Source organism: Pongo abelii, chromosome 4 (genome assembly GCF_028885655.2).
Source record: "Pongo abelii isolate AG06213 chromosome 4, NHGRI_mPonAbe1-v2.0_pri, whole genome shotgun sequence".
Taxonomy (NCBI): domain Eukaryota; kingdom Metazoa; phylum Chordata; class Mammalia; order Primates; family Hominidae; genus Pongo; species Pongo abelii.
The window spans coordinates 165,198,397-165,219,843 of NC_071989.2; the positions used below are offsets into that span (position 1 = coordinate 165,198,397).

General features: G+C 38.2%; 1 protein-coding gene across 18 annotated transcripts in view; it reads left to right on the plus strand.

The window, feature by feature from the left end:
• SGCD (sarcoglycan delta) overlaps positions 1–21,447 on the plus strand; it is a 1,054,463-nt gene that overhangs the window by 796,468 nt on the left and 236,548 nt on the right. For all 18 annotated transcript variants that reach the window (XM_063724354.1, XM_063724343.1, XM_063724356.1 and 15 more), the window contains one exon: positions 855–956. In XM_063724354.1, the coding sequence (XP_063580424.1) occupies positions 855–956 (102 nt within the window). The remainder of the gene's footprint in view (positions 1–854; positions 957–21,447) is intronic.

Here is a 21,447-nt window from a genome sequence, read left to right on the forward strand (position 1 = left end):
TTTGTATGTGTGTGGATATATGAGACAGAAAATGACTGACTGGAAATTTTAGGAACTGGCCTAGTATTTTATGTAGCAAACAATTGCTGTAAGGAACTTAATTCAAATAAGCAAATTATAGAGAGAAAAAAACATATTAGTGAAATTTGAACATTGACAATGGGTATTTGATATTAAGGAATGATTGTTACTTCTGGATTTTGTGTGTGGTGATGGGATTATGGTTATATTTAAACAAAGAAGGGGAGTGTATGTGGCGGTAATAGATAATAATAGCCATAAATTGATAATTGCTGAAGATGAGTGATAGGTACATATGTGTTTGCTATCTGTTCTTTCTACTTTTGCATATATTATTTCCATAACAAAATATTTTTTAAAAATATTAGCAACTAACTTGACTCTTTAAATGTTTTGTGACTCAAACACACATGTCCAAAGTCTGGATTTAACCAACAGACTGCCAGCTTGAAATCTCTGTAGAGTTTTGGAAATAGGATCTTTCAGTTTTCCTGCAGAATTATCATTTTCTCTCCTCCTACTTACCTTCTCCCTCCATTCTTTCTGTGCTGCCTAGCAAAATTGCCCCCGCCCCAATCTGTGTATGTGGATGACTAGGGGGCATTACAAATTGCTTGGAATAGAATTTTCTCAGAAAGAGTGAAAAAGATAATATCCATAACTGCATTAAACAATACCTCCTAATATCTTACATGTTCTTTGAATACCCGTCCTCATTCCACACCTTCAAAAATAAAAAAAAAAAGGCAATAACTTTACGTTTTTGACAGCCTGAGGTGTTTTGAAATTTTGGCTAATCACATCTTCCTTGTTATCTGTGTGTTCTATTTCAGGATGGAATGGGAAACCTGAGGATCACAGAAAAAGGTCTAAAGCTAGAAGGAGACTCCGAATTCTTACAACCTCTCTACGCCAAAGAAATCCAGTCCCGACCAGTAAGTTTCTGCTGAGAGAAGAAGGCATTATTGTTGCTCTAGAATCTAAATCTAGAGGAATTGATATTGCTATCAGTTGAGTACAGAGGACTGGAGTGGGAAGTAATACTGGTATTAAGATGAATTTGCTTTCATTTCTGAATCTTTGAGTATCATCACAGCAGTGGTACTGTAAGCAAGTGAGATGACCTCTCTGAGCCTCTTTCCATTCCTGCTCAACCCCTGCTACCCAACTTTATAGATTGTGCCACAAATAAGGCAAAACAGCAAATGTGGAAAAGCCATAAATAATATACAAATGCAGATAATATTGCTGTTTATTTTATTCATCAAGTACTTCAAAGCCATTTTTAGAAACACAGAACTAAAGAACTAGAATTTTGTTTTTCATTAAGACTTTACACTGTGTAGCCAGTGTTGGTTAGGATCAATTCAATATCAAGCTGAGTGCAGTGGGTCACACCTGTAATTCCAGCACTTTGGGAGGCCAAGGTGGGCAGATCACCTGAAGCAGGAGTTTGAGACCAGCCTGGACAACATAGTGAAACCCTGTCTCTACTAAAAATACAAAAATTTGCCAAGTGTAGTGGTGAGCACCTGTAGTCTCAGCTACTAGGCAGGCTGATGCAGGAGAATTGCTTGAACCTAGGAGGTGGAGGCTGCAGTGAGCCGAGATCATGCCACTGCACTCCAGCCTGGGCAACAGAGCGAGGCTCCATCTCAAAAAAAATAAATAAATAATTCAATATCAACAGCTACATTCTGAAATCATATTTAAATAATCACTACAGAGTGTGTACCCTGTTCTAGGCACATTGCTGTTTTGCATGCAGTATCATTATCTAATTTAGTTCGCAGATTTGTCCACTGAGGTGGGGACTATTGTTGCCTCTATTTTATAGATTAAAGAATTGAGGCTTGGAGAAGTTTCATGTCAAAAGCTTCATACTTGTAGCAGGACAAAGATTTCAAGCCTTCTCTGTTAACCATTATTTTTCCTACCTAAGCTTTTTCTTTCATTCCTTCTTTATTGCTGTAGCAGTGATTCCTACATGCGTACCTTGCCTTTGTTAACCACTGTTATTCCAGATTGTGTGGGGTTCTTTTAGTGGTTTTGTTTTTCGGTTGGTTGGTTTCGTTTGTTTAGTTTTTATTTTTGTTTTTTAGTGGAGTGGTAGAATTTGCTGGTTGAAAAGTATTATTAATGCATTTGCTCTGCCTTGGATTGATCCCCCTTCACCTGCGAGCAAGGCATAATGTGAAAGTTCCCTCAAAGCACTACTTGCATTGTGTGCATTGATTAGCATAATTATTGAAATTCAGCAACTTGGTGCAGTGGCTGATTTTATCTGAATGTTATACAAAGTCTTAGATTGTATTAAACTAGTACCACTACTAAATTTCAAATAAGTTTACTTTCTTGTGTGCTTAGTAAAAAAGAGAGGGAACCAGGATGTTAAAACTATCAAAATTAGCAAATGAATTTAGCCATACAATGATTATTTATAAAATGTAACTGGAACCTATAGCACATTGCCTTGGGTACTTAAAGTACACAGAGTATTGTGAACATATTTACTGTAATTAAGAAACCTGTACTCTAGAAGGAGTAATGAGGTGACTTTGTAACGTGGGGAATCAGATGATAATTCTGCCTTGGACAGAATAGAGACAGTTTTAAGCATTTAAGAAATACCTGTTATATGCATTGCTCTTAATTTATATCTTGTTTTCCCAACCTGGCAATTTGGTTAGTTGTCATAGACCTATTTTGAGTTGAACTTTAGACTAATAGTCTTACCTGTATTAAACTTGTTTAACTCACTAGTTTAGTTTGGTCATTTCCCTCTATGTATGTTGGCATACCTTTTCTGTAAAGGTCCAGAAAGTAAATATTTTAATTTTGTTTTAAACTTTTTTTTACTTTTTTACAGCTCTCAAAACCTAAACAGCATTCTTAGTTTGGGAGTCATACAAAAATAGGCCACAGGCTGTCATTCACCAACCCTTCTAATCTATATTAGGAATAATTCCATAAATATATAAATGCTGTTATTAGATTGGAAGTGGTAAAAGGTAGATTTTAAGAACATAAGAAGAACAGTTGATATGTGTTGAGTAAACATCCTGAATTAAGTTTCCGTGGTATAGAATTAGTCATGTCAAGATATTAGGAAATGTGTTTTAGAAGACTTGAAAACAGGGTACTGGGTACATCTGTTGGGTCTGTATGCAGGAACTGGATGTCTAGCAAATGTGTTAGCCAGCCTGTCTGGAAATTGGCAGACAGCTGATCCTAACTGAGAGATATACCTGCTTGTAAGCTTAAAAGTAACAATTACTTACTTTTATATTTAATTACTTACTTTAATACTTAAATATATGAGCTATATGCAGTGCTTTCAAATCACTGTTTAAAGAAAATAAAAAGCCTTCAAATTCACTATTTTCCATTGTTTTTAATAACTTTTTTCAAAAATAGTAAAGTTTTATAGCCTTACATGTTTCTAATAACAAAAGAAGTATCTTCTAACTGAAGAAGAAAAGACGCACAGGTATGCATACATAATAAAATCCGTGAGTCATGTGAGCTCTACCTGAAACTTGTGCCCAAATTCATTCACTCTTCTGCATCACACACCACACCTTAGGTCAAGCCACCATCCGTTCTCACCTGCACCACTGCAACAGTCTCTTCACTCTCTGCTGCCTTACCCTTTTAGCTTCATTATACAAATTGTAGCCAAAGTAGTTTTCGAAATATCAGATCGCTCCACCTCTTTGCAAAGGATTTCCCATTGGTTTCCGGTTGCATCTGGAATACAATCTAAAGTCCTCACTAAGGCCTATAAAATGCATTATTAGATGTTTTCATTGAGGACTCCTTCTGTATCAGCTCAGATGTCACCTGTTTAGAAAGACCTCCTTCACCCAATCAGTCCATTTAGCATAATAGCCGTATGTAAACAGCACATTGGTTTTTATTCCTCATAACTGTCATTCTTTCACATTCTTATCATGTTTATATGTTTGGAAGAACAGGAGATTGTCTGGATTTTCCCCACTGTATTCCTCAGACCTCTTGCTGTACCTAGCACATAGTACATGATCAGTAGATGTTTGAGAAACTGAACCAGTGAATCACTGAAAATGAGAGTGTCTCTTAAGTCTATTCTGCAGAGGCAAGCACTGTTAACAACTTATTGTTTTGGCTGGGCGCGGTGGCTCATGCCTGTAATGCCAACACTTTGGAAGTCTGAGGCGGGTGGATCAAGAGGTTAGGAGTTCGAGACCAACCTGGCCAAGATGGTGCAACCCTGTCTCTACTAAAAATACAAAAATTAGCCAGGTACGGTGGCGGGCGGCTGTAATCCCAGCTATTCCGGAGACTGAGGCAGGAGAATCACTTGAATACAGGAGGTGGAGGTTGCAGTGAGCTGAGATCGTGCCATTGCACTCTAGCCTGGGCGACAGTGAGACTCTGTCTCAAAAAAAAAAAAAAAAAAAAAAGGAACAATTGACTGAAAACAAACATTTTCCATGCATATGTATTTTTTAACAAAAGCATACCTTGAATACTATTCTGTACTGATGCAATGACGGTCTCATAAGATTATAACACCATATGTATTTTTACTGTACTTTTTCTATGTTTAGATAGATACTTTCCACTGTGTTCCAATTGCCTAAAATATTCAGTGCAGGAACATGCCATACAGGTTTGTAGCCTAGGAGGAATAGGCTATGCCATACAGCCTGGGTGTGTAGTAGAGTACACCATCTAGGTTTGTGTAAGGACACTCTATGATGTTCGCGCAATGGCAAAATCACCTAATGACATGTTTCTCATAATGTATTCTCATCAAGTAATGCGTTCCTATATTGTTTATTTTGTGTTTCTTACATTTAAAATTTTAACAGCTTTCCTGATGTACACTTGTGATAAGTTACAATCTGATAAGTTCTAAACTATGTCTGTTCACATGAAACCGCCACAATCAAGATAACAAATGTATCCGTCACCCCTGATAATTTCTCCTTGCTCCATTTTAATCCCCCCATCCTGCTGCATCCTTCCTACTTCCACACCCATGTGCATTTCCTAGAACTTTATATAAATGGAATCATATGGTAAGAGTATCTAAATAATGTTAATAATAAGTTGTCAGTTTATAAAGACCTTTTTTAAAACCATCTATTTAATGTCTAACTTGAGAATACAATTTTTTTTTCCTGCAATGGGGCTATGTCTTGATTTTCTGGGGAGAAATATTAGAAGTGGTCCAGTTCATAAACATTTAATATTTCCCTTCCGGATAACATCAAAGCACAGAGAACAGAATAGAGAATAACATATTAGGCAGAGCATTAAAGGAAGAATTAGTCTTTTTGATATGTCCACAAAAACTGAAATCAAGTATATTGGCATGAAAAGGTGAAAAAAAAGATTTCTAAGATGATGATTTAGTCCACAGGGCTTGCCTCTCTTTAAGCACAGAGGTTATTGCCAGCTGAAAGAAACTGGGGTTCTGGTATTAAGGAAGGTGGGAGGAATGAGTGGTTGGCAGGCAACCAATAGGATCTGCCACTTTTACTGAGTCATAACCTCACATGATGCTCATGAACCTCACATGTAGTTTTTAGCACCTTTTCATTCACCACTTTGTTATCTTCAGCTTACTGGTTGTTTTCTGATGTATCTGACTGTTGTCTGTAGACTACCTCTGGGGGCCTCTCATCTGCATAATTATCTGCAGTGTCATTTTTATGTAGATCACAGCTGCTTCCATTTTATGAGGTATCACCTTCTGCTTTTCCTATTGAAAAGAGATCAGTGTCCAGTTGAGCAAGATTAGTCAACTACTCTAAGTGAGGACGACTAGTGAAGCAACACTTGACTCATTGTGGTTTTGTGTTTCACTGATCTGAGAGGAGCTGACATTAGCTAAGCATTTCACACAGTGTTCAACACTATCTGATTTCATTACTGAAGATTGCAACCCTAGTAAAGTCACTACAAATTAATTAGTGTGATAGCAATCACTTAGGAAGATAAATTAATGAGAAATGTTCATCTTTATAAAGATTTGCATCTGGGAGTTGAATGAAAGCGCCAGGATATTCTAGCTTTCAGCCACATGGATGTACAGCTTCTAAGTGGTAAACTTTTGTGCTATCCAGAATAGAGACTGAGAAGAACACATGCTAAATTAAGTATTCAACCATGACATCCAAAGGCAGCATGTCTTAGAAATACCACTTGAGTGCATTAGCACAAAAGTTTGTAAAGTTAAGGGGTTTAATGCTATACAACTCTATATTTGAATACTATTTCAATGTGATTGGATATCTTTTTAATTGCTAAGTATAACTGCAAGTTTTTGGCAGGAACTACTAGTAGATAAAACAAATGAATGAGTACTAAGGAAACCTTTATCACTACTTTGTGAGTAAAAGTCTCCTTAGTATTCATTCATTCTTAGACAAAGTTGTACATCCCTACTTCTTCAAAGAGGCTTTTTACCTCACATCTTATGGTGCTAGGATTAGATTATGCTTTTGCATAACTTAATGTGAACTAGCAAAGGAAAGGAAAATAGCATTTATTAAGCACCTATTATTGTTCCACACCTACAGCAATAGGAAAGCTGTAACATGAATTTATCTTCATGTTCACCTCAAACTCCATTTGAGGGTGGGTATAGGGCTCCTAGCCCATTGCTGTATTGAATTTAGATGTTCAGGAGAGGAGAGGGTAGAAAGAAAACTTGAATGGGTCAGAAAAATTAACTTACATTAGGAGAATAAAGTAGAAAATTATTATGCAAATATTGAGAGTATTTATGTCTTTTAAAATATTTCATCCCATAAAAAATCTTGGCTATGCCTATCATAAGATATTCTCATGTATGAAAACCAGCATATAGAATTATAAAGTCATATATAAATGAGGATTTTAGAAGTACTTATACCAAGAGGCAGTGTGACAACATGGATTTGAGCATGTGCTGTCTTGTTGGACTTGGGTGGCAACTAGTGCTACCATTTGTTCAGTGAGTAATCTTCGAACAATTGTTTAACCTTTCAAATGCTTGTTTTCTTACCTGCACAACTGAGATATTAACACCTACATCATGTGTGGTCGTAAATAAGTAAGATAATGTTTTTTAACTGTTAATACAGAACTTGACATAAAGTGAGGTCCAGAAATGGTAGCTGCTACCTTCATCTCCTTCTGACAATAATGATAATGATGATGATTTTCATATCATCATATAGTCCAGATTTCATCCGATGTTTGGACTTCCCCTGAACCAAATGGTCTTGCAACCTCTGCTTGGATATCTTCTTAATGACAGACTTACTACTCTCAAAGAAAACCTATTTTATATTCAGTAGCTTTTAGTTTAAAATTTTTCCTTTGCTGTGTTACCTTCTTCTAAAATTTGACTTTTCTCTCATTCTTCTTAAACATTTTTGCTGGGTCTAGCCTTCTTGGCACAGTCTTTCTGAAAAAAATAGCTTCATGATATATTTCAAGTACCCTAAAAATGTTTATACACTCTGATTCAGTAATGACGTTTTCACTCATTTTATAACATAGCAAAAGCAAAACAAAATATTTAAAGATTAAAACACACATGGAGGGGTCAAGATGGTTGATTAGAAGCAGCTGTGGATGGCTGCTCCTACTGAGAAGAATGAAGACAGCGTGTGAATCCTGCACCTTCAGCTGAGGTATCCAGGTTCTCTCACTGGGACTGATGAGGTGTTGGTGTGACCCACAGAGAGTGAGGATAAGCAGGGTGGAGTGATGGCCCACCTGAGAGCAGCACAGGCAATGGGGAGTTCCCACCCCCAGCCAAAGGAGTGGTGAACGATTGTGCTACCCTGCCAAGGAAACCAAGCTTTACCCACATATCTGTGCAACCCATGGATCAGAAGATACCCTTGTGAGCCCACACCACCAGGGTCTTGGGACCCAAGAAGAGAGCTGTGCAGACTCTCAGCAGCTGCTCGAGTTGTGGCCAGCAGCAGCATGCTGAAGACTGCCTGAGATGACCAAGTTTCCAGAGGGGAGGGGGAGCTGCCATCACTGTGCCCCAGTCGTTTTCCCCTGCTGGTGCCCTGGAGACTAGGTGATTTGGACGGGAAAGAATTCCCCACAGGGCAACACAGCAGCTGTAGCAGATTGTGGCCAGACTGCTTCTTTAGGTGGGACCTGGCTCCATCCCTCCTCACCAGGCAGGGCCTCCCTGTGGGAATTTCAGCAACTGCAGCCAGAGGTTTACAGACTGAACTCTAATCCAGCTGGGATGGACCCCCAGGGGGAGAAGCAGCTATGGTCTCCAGGCTCAGTAGTTAGTCTTTCCTGCCTGCTGGCTCTGAGGAGGCCAGGCAGTCCAGACAAGGGGGATTCCCCTGAGCACAAAACACCCGCTCTGCCAAGGGGCAGCCAGAGTGCTTCATTAAGCAAGTGGCTGATCCCATGCCTCCTGACTAAGTGAGACCCCCCCACACACATACACCCCCAATAGGGGTTGCCAGATATTTTATGCAGGAACATTCCAGCCAGCATCAGGTCACTACCCTTCTGGGACAGAGCTCCCAGAGGAAGGAGCAGGCAGCCGTCCTTGCTGTTCTGCAGACTCCACTGGTGACACCTCCAGGTGCAGGAAAGACCCAGGAGAATAGGGTCTCGAGCGGACTCCCAGCAAACTGCAGCAGCTGTACAGAAGAGGGGCCTGACTGTTAAAAGCAAACAGAAAGCAACAACAACATCAACAAAAAATACCCACAAAACCCTATCCAAAGGTCAGCAGCCTCAAATACCAAAGGTAGATAAGCTCACAAAGATGAGGAAGAATCAGCGTAAAAAGCTGAAAACTCAAAAGGCCAGAGTGCCTCATCTCCTCCAAATGATTGCAGCACCTTTCCAACAAGGGCATAGAACTGGGCTGAGGCTGAGATGAACGAACTGACTGACATAAGTAGGCTTCAGAAGGTAGGTAATAATGGGCTGGACGAGGTGGCTCACGCCTGTAATCCCAGCAATTTGGGAGGCTGAGGTGCATGGATCACCTGAGGTCAGGAGTTTGAGACCATCCTGGCCAACGTGGTGAAACCCCGCCTCTACTAAAAATACAAAAATTAGCCAGGCTTGGTGGCACATGTCAGTAGTCCCAGCTACTCGGGGAGGCTGAGGCAGGACAATTGCTTGAACCTGGAAGGTGGAGGTGGCAGTCAGCCGAGATCACACCACTGTACTCTAGCCTGTGTGACAGAGCGAGGCTACATCTCAAAAACAACAAGAACAACAAAAAAAAACAAAACAGGTTGGTAATAATGGACTTCTTTGAGCTAAAGAAGCATGTTCTAACCCAGTGCAAGGAAGCTACGAACCATAATAAAACATTACGGAAGCTGTTAACCAGAATAACCAGTTTAGAGAGGAACATAATTGACCTGATGTAGCTGAAAAACAACACAAGAACTTCACAATGCAGCCACAAGTATCAATAGTGAAATAGACTAAGTGGAGGAAAGAATCTCAGAGCTCGAAGACTATCTTACAGAAATAAGACAGGTACACAAGATTAGAGAAAAAAGAATGAAAAGGAATGAACAAAGCTGCCATGAACTATAGGATTATGTAAAAAGAATGAACCTATGAATGACTGAGGTACCTGAGACAGGGAGAATGGAACCAAGTTGGAAAACGTACTTCAGAATGTCAGCCAGGAGAACTTCCCCAACCTAGCAAGACAGGCCAACATTCAAATTCAGGAAATCCAGAGAACCCCAGTAAGATATTCCATGAGAAGATCAATGCCAAGACACACAATCGTCAGATTTTCCAAAGTCAAAATGAAGAAAAAAATGTTTAGGGCAACCTGAAAGAAAGGTTCAGGTCACCTAGCAAAAGAAGCCCATCAGATTAACAGCAGACCCCCCTCAGCAGAAACCCTACAAGCCAGAAGAGATTGGGGGCCAATTTTCAACAACTTAAAAAAATTTCCAACCCTGAATTTTATATCTAGCCAAACTAAACTTCTTAAGTGAAGGAGAAATAAAATCATTTTCAGACAAGCAGATGCTGAAGGAATTCATTACCGCTGGGCCTGCCTTGCAAGAGCTCCTGAAGGAAGCACTAACTGTGGAAAGGAAAAACTGTTACCAGCCACTAAAAGAATACATTGAAGTACAAAGACCAATGGCATTATGAAGTAACTACACCAACAAGTCTGCAAAATAACCAGTTAGCATCATGATGACAGGATCAAATTCACACATAGCAATATTAACCCTAAATGTAAATGGGCTAATTGCCCCAATTAAAAGACACAGAATAGCAAGCCGGAGAGAGTCAAGACCCATCAGTGTGCTGTATTCCAGAGACCCATCTCATGTGCAAAGACACACAAAGGCTAAAAATAAAGCGATGGAGGAAAATTTACCAAGCAAATGGAAAGACAGAAAAAAGCAGGAGTCACAATCCTAGTTTCTGACAAAACGGTCTTTAAACCAACAAAAATTTAAAAAGTTGAAGGGCGTTACATAATGGTAAATGGTTCAATTCAACAAGAAGGGCTAACTATCCTAAATATATATGCACCCAAATACAGGAGAACCCAGATTCATAAAACAAGTTCTTAGAGACCTACAAAGAGACTTAGACTCCCACACAATAATAGTGTGAGACTTTCACACCCACCGTCAATATTAGAGAGATCATCAACACAGAAAATTAACAAAGATATTTAGGACTTGAACTCAGCTTTGGATCAAGTGGGCCTGATAGATATCTCCATAACTCTCCATCCGCAAACAACAGAATATACATTCTTCTTGGCACCATATGACACTTACTGTAAAAGTGACCTAAAATTGATAAAATTCCAATTATGATTGGAAGTAAAACACTCCTCAGCAAATGCAAAAGAACTGAAATCATAACAGTCTCTCAGACCATAGCTCAATTACATTAGAACTCAAGATTAGGAAACTCACTAAAAACCACACAACTGCATGGAAATTGAACAACCTGTTCCCAAGTGACTCCTGGATAAATAATGAAATTAAGTCAGAAATCAAGTTCTTTGAAACTAATGAGAACAAAGGGACAATGTGCCAGAATCTCTGGGATGCAGTTAAAGCAGTGTTAAGAGGGAGATTTATAGCACTAAGTGTCCGCATCAGAAAGCTAGAAATATCTCAAATGAACATCCTAACATCACAACTAAAAGAACTAGAGAACCAAGAGCAAACAAACCCCTAAGCTAGCAGACAAGAAGTTACCAAAATCAGAGCAGAACTGAAGGAGTTGGAGACACAAAAAAAAATTCAAAAAATCAACAAATCTAGGAGCTGGTTTTTTGAAAAAAAATTAATAAAATAGACAACTAGCTAGACTAATAAGAAAAGAGAAGAATCAGATAGACACAATAAAAAATGATAAAGGGGGTATTATCACTGACCCCGCAGAAACAAAAAAACAGCCATCAGAGAATACTATAAATACCTCTATGAGTATAAACCAGAAAATCTAAAAGAAATTGATAAATTCCTGGACACATACACCCTCCCCAGACTGGACGAGGAAAAAGTTGATTCCCTGAATAGACCATTCATGAGTTCTGAAATTGAGGCAGTAAAAGCCTACCAACAACAACAAACAACAACAACAACAACAAAAAAAAAAAAAAAAACAACAAAAAAAAGAAAAAGTCCAAGACCAGATTTACAGCTGAATTCTACCAGAGGTACAAAGAGAAGCTAGTACCATTTCTTTTGAAACCATTCCAAACAATTGAAAAGGAGGGATTCCTCCCTAACTCATTTTATGAAGCCAGCATAATTCTGATACAAAAACCTAGGAGAGATACAACAAAAAAAGAAAACTTCAAGCCAGTATTCCTGATGAACATTGCTGCAAAAATCCTCAGTAAAATACTGGCAAAACGAATTCAGCAGCACATCCAAAAGCTTATCCACTACAATCAAGTCTGTTTCATCTCTGGAAAGCAGGGCCAGTTCAACACATGCAAATCAAAAAATACAATTACATAAGCAGAACTAAAGACAAAAACCACATGATTATCTCAATAGACTCAGAAAAGGCCTTCAATAAAATTCAACATTCCTTCCTGTTAAAAACTCCCAATAAATGAGGTATTGAAGAAACATTCCTCAAAATAACAGGTGCCATCTATAACATATCTTCAGCCAATATTATATTGAATGGGAAAAGCTGGAAGAATTTCCTTTTGAAAACTGGCAGAGGACAAGGATGCCCTCTCTCACCACTCCTATTCAGCATAGTATTGGAAGTTCTGGCCGGGGCAGTCCAGCAAGAGAAAGAAATAAAGCATATTCAAATAGGAAGAGAGGAAGTCAAACTATCTTTGTTTGCAGATGATATGATCCTATATCTAGAAAACCCTATCATCTCAGCTCAAAAGCTTCTTAAGCTGATAAGCAACTTCAGGAAAGTCTCAAGATACAAAATCAATGTGCAAAAATCACGAGCATTCCTATACACCAACAACAGAAAAGTGGAGAGCCAAATCATGAATGAACTCCCATTTACAATTGCTACAAAGAGAATAAAATACCTAGGAATACAGCTAACGAGAAAATGGAAGGATCTCTTCAGGAGAGTTACAAACCACTGCTTGAAGAAATCAGAGAGGACACAAACAAATGGAAAAACATTCCATGCTTATGAATAGGAATAATCAATATTGTGAAAATGTCCATACTGCCCAAAGTAATTTATAGACCAAGTGCTATTCCCATTAAATTACCATTGACGTTAGTCACAGAAGTAGAGAAAACTATTTTAAAATTCACATGGAACCAAAAAAGAGCCCAAATTACCAAGACAATCCTAAGCAAAAAGAACAAAGCTGGAGGCATCGTGCTACCCAACTTCAAACTATACTGCAAGGCTACACTCACCAAAACAGCATTGCACTGGTTCAAGAACAGACACATAGACCAATGGAACAGAATACAGAACTTAGAAATGAGACCACACAGCCAGGCGCGGTGGCTCATGCCTGTAATCCCAGCACTTTGAGAGGTCGAGGAGGGCGGATCACAAGGTCAGGAGATCGAGACGGTCCTGGCTAACACAGTGAAACCCCATCTCTACTAAAAATACAAAAAAATAGCTGGGTGTGCTGGTGGGAGCCTGTAGTCCCAGCTACTTGGGAGGCTGAGGCAGGAGAATGGCATGAACCCGGGAGGTGGATATTGCAGTGAGTTGAGATTGTGCCACTGCACACCAGCCTGAGTGACAGAGCGAGACTCCGTCTCAAAAAATATATATATATATATAAGACCACACATCTACAAACATCTGATCTTCAACAAACCTGACAAAAACAAGCAATGGGGAAAGTATTCCCTGTTTAATAAAATGGGAGCTGGAAGAACTGGCTAGCCATATGCAGAAAATTGAAATTGGACCCCTTCCTTACACCATATACAAAAATCAACTTAAGGTGGATTAAAGACTTAAATGTAAAACCCAAAACCACAAAAACTCTAGAAGAAAATCTAGGTAGTACCATTCAGGACATAGGCATGGGCAAAGATTTAGTAATGAAAATGCCAAAAGCAATTGCAACAAGAGCAAAAATTGACCAATGGGACCTAATTAAACTAAAGAGCTTCTGCACAGCAAAAGAAACTATCATCAGAGCAAACAGACAACCTACAGAATGGGAGAAAATTTTTGCAATCTGTCCATCTGAGAAAGGTCTAATATTCAGAGTCTACAAGAAACTTAAACAAATTTACAAGAAAAAAACCACATTATAAAGTGGGCAAAGGGCACAAACAGACAGTTCTCAAAAGAAGGATACATGTTGCCAACAAATGTATAAAAAAATCTCAGTATCACTGATCATTGGAGAAATGCAAATCAAATCCACAATGAGATCCCACCTCACGCCAGTCAAAATGGCTATTATTAAAAGTCAAGAAACAACAGATGCTAGTGAGGCTGTGGAGAAATAGGAATGCTTTTACACTGTTGGTAGGAATATAAATTAGTTTAACCATTGTGAAAGGCAGTGTGGTGATTCCTCAAAGACCTGGAACTAAAAATACCATTTGTCCCAGTAATCCCATTACTGGGTATATACCCAAAGGAATATAGATCATTCCATTATAAAGATACATACATGTGTATGTTCACTGCAGCACTATTTACAATAGCAAAGACATGGAATCAACCCAAATGCCCATCAGTGGTAGACTGGATAAAGAAAATGTGGCACATATATGCCTTGGAATACTATGCAGCCATAAAAAAGGATGAGTTCATGTCCTTCGGAGGGACATAGATGAGGCTGTAAACCATCATTCTCAGCAAACTGTCACAAGGACAGAAAACCAAACACAGCATGTTCTCACTTGTGTGGGAATTGAACAATGAGAACACTTGGACATGGGGCAGGGAACATCACACGCCAGGGCCTGTCAGGGGGTGGGGGTGCTGAGAGAGGGATAGCATTAGGAGAAATACCTAATGTCAATGATGAGTTGATGGGTGCAGCAAATCAACATGGCACATGTATACGTATGTATCAAACCTGCACGTTGTGCACATGTACCCTAGAACTTGAAGTATAATAATAAAAAAGATACTAAAAAAGAAAATGTGGTACATATACACCATGAAGTACTATGCAGCCATAAAAAGGAGTGAGATCATGTCGTTTTCAGGGACACAGATGGAGCTGGAAGCCATTATCCTCAGCCAACTAACACAGGAAAGAAAACCAAACAGCTCTCACTTACAAGTGGGAGCTGAACAATGAGAACATAGGGACACGGGGAGGGGAACAACACACACCGGGGCCTGTTGGTGGGGAGTCAGAGGGAAGGAGAGCATCAGGAAAAACAGTTAATGCATGCTGGGCTTTAAACCTAGGTGATGGGTTGATAGGTGCAGCCAACCACCATGGCACACATTTACCTTCGTAACAAACCTGTACATTCTGTACATGTACCCCAGAACTTAAAAAAAAAAAAGACAACCCTATCCCCCCCGCCACACACACACACATCAGTGCTGTACAAAATCCTGTGTAAATGTTGGTTCTTATTAAAGTCTAAATTCCACATGTAAAATGGGGCATGAGGGTATCCAACTTTGTCAATATTTATCAAAGTTGAGAAATATCTGTACACTTTTTAAAACCCTAAGCCAGTCATCCTCAACATGAATTGTTATTTTTGGATCAATCATTTCTTTATTTAATGAAGAGGGAGATTTGTAAAAATCCATTTTGATTTTAGCATGATGTCAATTGAGATTTATTCCATCATCCTAATTACCAAGACATATCTAGGCTGAATGTTAAAAGCACCTGATAATTTAATTAGACCAATTACTTCATTTACTGGTTGGGGCACTAAGGCTCAGAAAGAAAGCAGGATTTACCAAATTATACCCAGCTAAATTTAGAACTAAAATCCAGAATGGCAGTATTCTTCCCTGTGACCAAGCTGACTGTTAAGTGGTAATTTTTTAATGATACCATGTTTAGTGTGACAAGTGATTACACGTGGCAATTTCCCTCTCATGAGGAATAACTTTGACTGAAATGCATGTTGAACTCATGAGAAGATTCATAAGCACTATGAGAAGGAAACTGGAAACAACAGTGGATAATACAACAGAATTGAGCTTAATTATGGATGATCTAATCACTGGGATGATATTGTATACTTAATATATTTCTCGTAAGGGTTAAGTGAAATAATTTTAGTGACCTGCCTTAGAAAGTATTGAGCTTGTGACAGAAGTTACAAACTGAATCCAGGTCACAGATGTAGTCTATTTGCCTCACACAGTATTTTTCTTTTAATACATGTGCTTCTAATATTTAAAAATCTGAGAATTTCACATTTTTAAAAAAATCTACATTTTCTGATTCTTTTATTTATTTATGTATTTATGTATTTATTTTATTATTATTATACTTTAAGTTTTAGAGTACATGTGCACAATGTGCAGGTTAGTTACATATTGCCATGCTGGTGTGCTGCACCCATTAACTCGTCATTTAGCATTAGGTATATCTCCTAATGCTATCCCTCCCCCCTCCCCCCATCCCACAACAGTCCCCAGAGTATGATGTTCCCCTTGCTGTGTCCATGTGTTCTCATTGTTCAATTCCCACCTACGAGTGAGAACATGCGGTGTTTGGTTTTTTGTCCTTGCGATAGTTTACTGAAAATGATGATTTCCAATGATTCTTATGAAGGAACAAAAATATGGTAGAGTGGTTTGATATTCTTACGGGGTAGAGCTCAGGGGCAGCCTCACATTTTGTAAACTTCATACTTTATATGAGACATTTGTTCTTCAGTTTGGCATAGTCTCACCAGTCACTATTGTGTCACACCCAGTTGCTTAACTCATTTATACTACGGACCTCTGAAGTACCTTGCAGATGCAGTCCCTGGTTTATGGTGTTGTGAATGTACAATACGTTTTTACTTAATGTCCTCAGTAGGTTCTTAGAACCTGCAACTTTAAGTAGAACAGCATATATTAGGTCCTTGAGAAACATTGTTTTGTCCAGAGTCATTTTGTTATAACATTGGTGAGAAAAAAATGCTTTTGTTACATGTTATTTCACTTAAAGTGGCATTTTCCAAGAACCTATGGATGATGATAAGTGAGGTCTTACCATATATATATATATATATATATGTCTTACTATACATATATATATAGGTCTTACTATATAAAACTATAGTTTATATATAGTAATATATAGTTTTATATATATATATACATATATAAAATCATGCAGGAGTTAAGAAACTAGGATGATTTCATAGGATTAATATTCACTCCTAATTTACCATTCCTTACTTCTTGTTTCTCTCTCTTGTGACCCAATTTCTCCTGGTGGTCTAGCTTGGGGGTTCCCCTACCACTTTATTGAGGTATAATTGACAGGTAAAAATTGTATATATTTAAGGTGTACAAACTTAATGATGTTTTAATATACGTCATGAAATGACTAACATAATAAAGCCAATTAACATATTCACCACCTCACGTAATTGCCTTATTTTATGCATGTGGTGAGAATACCTAAGGTCTACTTTCTTAACAAATTTCAGGTATATAATACATGCTTATTAACTATAGTCACCATAAAAAGTCAGCAATAGTTGTTTTTTGTTTGTTTGTTTTTGTTATTTTTGTTGTTGTTGTTTTAAATCTCCTAGGACCTCAGGCTACCAGAGATTTTTTTTTCTTTCTTTCTTTTTTTTTTTTTTTTTGACGAGGTTTCGCTCTTGTTGCCCAGGCTGGAGTTCAATGGCGCAATCTCTGCTCACCGCAACCTCCGCCTCCTGGGTTCAAACGATTCTCCTGCCTCAGCCTCAGGAGTAGCTGGGATTACAGGCATGCGCCACCACGCCTGGCTAATTTTGTATTTTTAGTAGAGACAGGGTTTCTCCATGTTGGCCAGGCTGGTCTCAAACTCCCAACCTCAGGTGATTCGCCTGCCTCAGCCTCCCAAAGTGCTGGGATTACAGGCATGAGCCACCACATCCGACCTGCTACCAGAGAGTTTTAAAAAACATCTAGGCTGGGCGCGGTGGCTCATGCCTGTAATCCCAGCACATTGGGAGGCCGAGGCGGACGGATCACTTGAGGTCAAGAGTTGGAGACGTATATTAGGTCTCCAGAACTTATTCACGTTATAAATGAAAGTGTATACTATTTGATGAACATCTTGTTTCACCTACCCCACTCCCACCCTCACTAACAACCCTTCTACTGAATGTTTCTGAGTTTCACTTTTTAAAATTCTACATAAAAGTGAGATTATGCAGTATTTGCCTTTCTGTGACTTGCTGATTTCACTTAGCTTAATGTTCTCCAGGTTCATCCATGTTGTTAAAAATGACAAGATTTCTTCTTTCAAGGCTAAATAGTATTCCATTGTGTATATATACCATATTTTCTTTGCTCATTCATCTGTCGGTTTAGATTGATTCATATCTTGGCTATTGTGAATAATGCTACAGTGAATATGGGCATGCAGATATCTCTTTGAGATAATGATTTTCTTTCTGTTGGATATATACTCAGAAGTGGGATGGCTGTATCCTATGGTAGTTCTATTTTACTTTTTGAGGAAGCTCCATGCAGTTTTCCATAATGGCTGTACCAATTTACATTTCAACCAACAATACAAAAAGGTCCTCTTTTCTCTACATCCTTGCCAACATTTGTTATCTTTCTTTTTGATAACAGCTATTCTAAAAAGGGTGAGGTTATAACTAATTGTGGTTTTGATTTGCATTTCCCTGATGATTAGTGGTGTTGAACACCTTTTCATATACCTGTTGCCAGTTGTATGTCATCTTTGGAAAAAGGTTTATTCAGGTTCTTTGCCAATTTTTAAATATGGGTTATTTAGTTTTATGCTCTTGAGTTGCATGAGTTCTTTACATAGTTTTATTATTAATCCATTATCAGGAAGGTAGTTTTCAAATATGTTCTCACATTCCATAGATTGCCTTTTCATTTTGTTGATTTTTTTTATTGTATGGAAAAGTTTTAGTTTCATGTAGTCCTACTTGTTTGCTTAATTTTGCTTTTGATTCCTATGCTTTTGGCTCATATAAGAAAAAAGTCATTTCAAAGACCAATGTCATAGAGTTTTGCCCCTATGTTTTCCTCTAGTAGTTTTACTGTTTCTGGTCTTATGCTTAAGCCTTTAACCCATTTTGAGTTGATTTTTGTGTATAGTATAAAATAAGGATTCAATTTCATTTTTGTGCATGTGGCTATCATGTTTTCTCAGCACCATTTATAGAAGAGACTATTTTTTTACCCATCACATATTTTGGTAATTTTGTTGAAAATTACTTAACCATATCTGTGGGTTTATTTCTCAGCTTTCTATTCTGTTCCATTTATCTATATGTCTGTTTTTTGTTTGATTTTGTTAGTACCATACTGCTTTGATTTCAATAACTTTTTAATGTAATTTGTAATCAGGACATGTGATACCTCCAGTTTTGTTCTTCTTGATTTTGAAATTGTATGCAAGTTCAATGGCAGGCAGTAGTTGTCTTAGAATTTCTGGAGTCTGAAGTACGGCCCTTTACAGCCATTCTCTACTCTGAGTCTCCTAAAATGTGCTTCCTTTTTGTTCGTCTAACCACTAAAGAACCTAAGCTGGGGAAGGAGGGAGATAAAGATGAGAAAGTGTTAAGTTTGGATTCTGAGTGCTGTTTATGAGGAAAAAAAAATGAGAACTATCATGGGATGGCAGACACGCACACAGTCTGAATAGGTTCCATTGATAAATTAGTTGCAAGGAGCAAAGTCATGTCTCTGGTTAGTTTCGAAACAAAATGAAGGCTATGATGGCTTCTCGTCAGTAAGCAAAGCAGCTCCAACTCCCAAGTGAACATACTGCACACAAAACAATATTTTCCATGCCACTTGCATGGAACATGAGCATCTTGCTCTCTTTAATTAAGAAGTTAACTGGACCATGAAGTATTGCCTGAGTAAATAAAAGTGATTTGTACTAAGTCAGAAGGGTGCATTAGGCCTCTTTGCATTTCTTTGCTCACACATAAATTATGGATATTATTAAAAATTGGAAGGGTCATCTATAAGCCCATCTGTACTATGAAGCCACTTGCCATTCCCCATATGTATCTGTTTTCCTGTTATAACTTGTTGTAGACAATAATGTGAACCAGCTGCTTACATTTTTTTAAAACAGACACACAAACTTTGAATAGTTCAACACGTAATACTATTGTCCGTTTATTCGGGAAAACAGAGACAGGTATTCAAAGGCTTTTGGCTGCCATACAATTAATACGGCTGATGGGGTTAAATTGACTGTGCGTGCTTTTCTTAAATGAAGCTTATACTAGAAATGTAAGAGTTACTGAGGGCTTTGGTCGATCTCAGTTATAACTATGTCAGCCAGAGTTCTGGTAGAAGTGCGTTCAAACTTCAAAGGAACCTGAGAATGTCTAATTGTATGAGTTGAGGGCCACTGGGCTGGTAAGATTCCTCAAATTCTTCCTCATTGCCTATCATGGTACAGAAGAGTCCATCATTAGAATCTCTTTTATTTGAAGACTTCTGGATCTCTCAGTAATTTTTATTCAGCCAGACTCATACTATAAACACTCCTTTCACTGATGTACAAACACATTTCCACAAAGGTTTGGAAATAACTTATAAGAAGTACATACAGTAACATAGTCACAAAAGATATAATGGGTTAAGATCAGAAAAAAAACATAAACTATAATTGGAGGCAAAGCTGAGGGCAAGCTAACAGAATATAAGGGGAGTCCATAGCATCCCAGGAGTTTGCTCTTACTAAACCTGGAGTTTGGCTATGAATTTTTGAAAAAGAGAGACAGTATGTTGGATGTAACCTTCTATCTGTACTTTCTAGAGATTTGGTTAAAATGTCCTGGATGATGGGGGGAGTTAAAACTAGCAGCCTAGTGTTAGAGAAAGTAAACTAGATTCAAAGTCAGGGAATCTGGCTTCTCTTCTCATTGTCCTACTGATCACCATCCAAGTGAGCCCTTGAGCAAGTTACTTCTCTTCATGTCTCAGTTTCTTTATCTGTGAACTATCTATCTGTGAAAGAAGCTGGATCTGGATATAATCAATGGTTTTCTGTAGCTTTTTTTAAGTCATGAAATATTTTTAAGCCTAATTTTACTTTGAACCCCCAAATCCAAACCAGTTGGAAGCTGAGCTGCTGTGGTTGACCAGGAGATTGTCCTGCACCTGTTGTCCTACCCAACCAATCTTCCTGTCACCAGCCACAGGGGGCCGAGGCCCTTGCTGGGATTCCACAGACCATAGTTTGAAAATGACCAGACTGGATCAAAAAATAGCCTCATTTTTTCCAGGTCTCTGTTCCAATGCCATTTTCTCGTGAAGACCTTCCCTGACTGCCTTATCTAAAATATATCTCTGACCCAGTAGCTTTATCTTGTTATATCATATCATATCAGATTACATATGTATTATATAATTATATATTTTTACATTTACCTGTTTGTTTGTTTCCACTATTACTGTATAAACTCCATGACAGCAGAGATGGAGAAAGGCAGTACTACGTGGTATTTGGGAGCAGGATCTGGAATACCAACTTCCTGAATTTGAATCTTTGCTCCACCATTTACTAGCCTTGTAATTTTAAGCAAGTTACTTGACCTTTTCTGTGCCTCACTTTACTCCTCTGAAAAATGGGCATAATAATAGCATATCTCATAAGCTTATTATGGGATTATAAGAGTTCATTTATATAAAGCTTATGGAATAGTGCATTGGATGTAGAACACTGTATAATATTTGAAAATAATACTATATATTATTAGCATTTATTAAAACTATTATCTTTTTTTTGCCACTGTCTCCTTAGTTTCTAGACTAGTTCCTGTCACA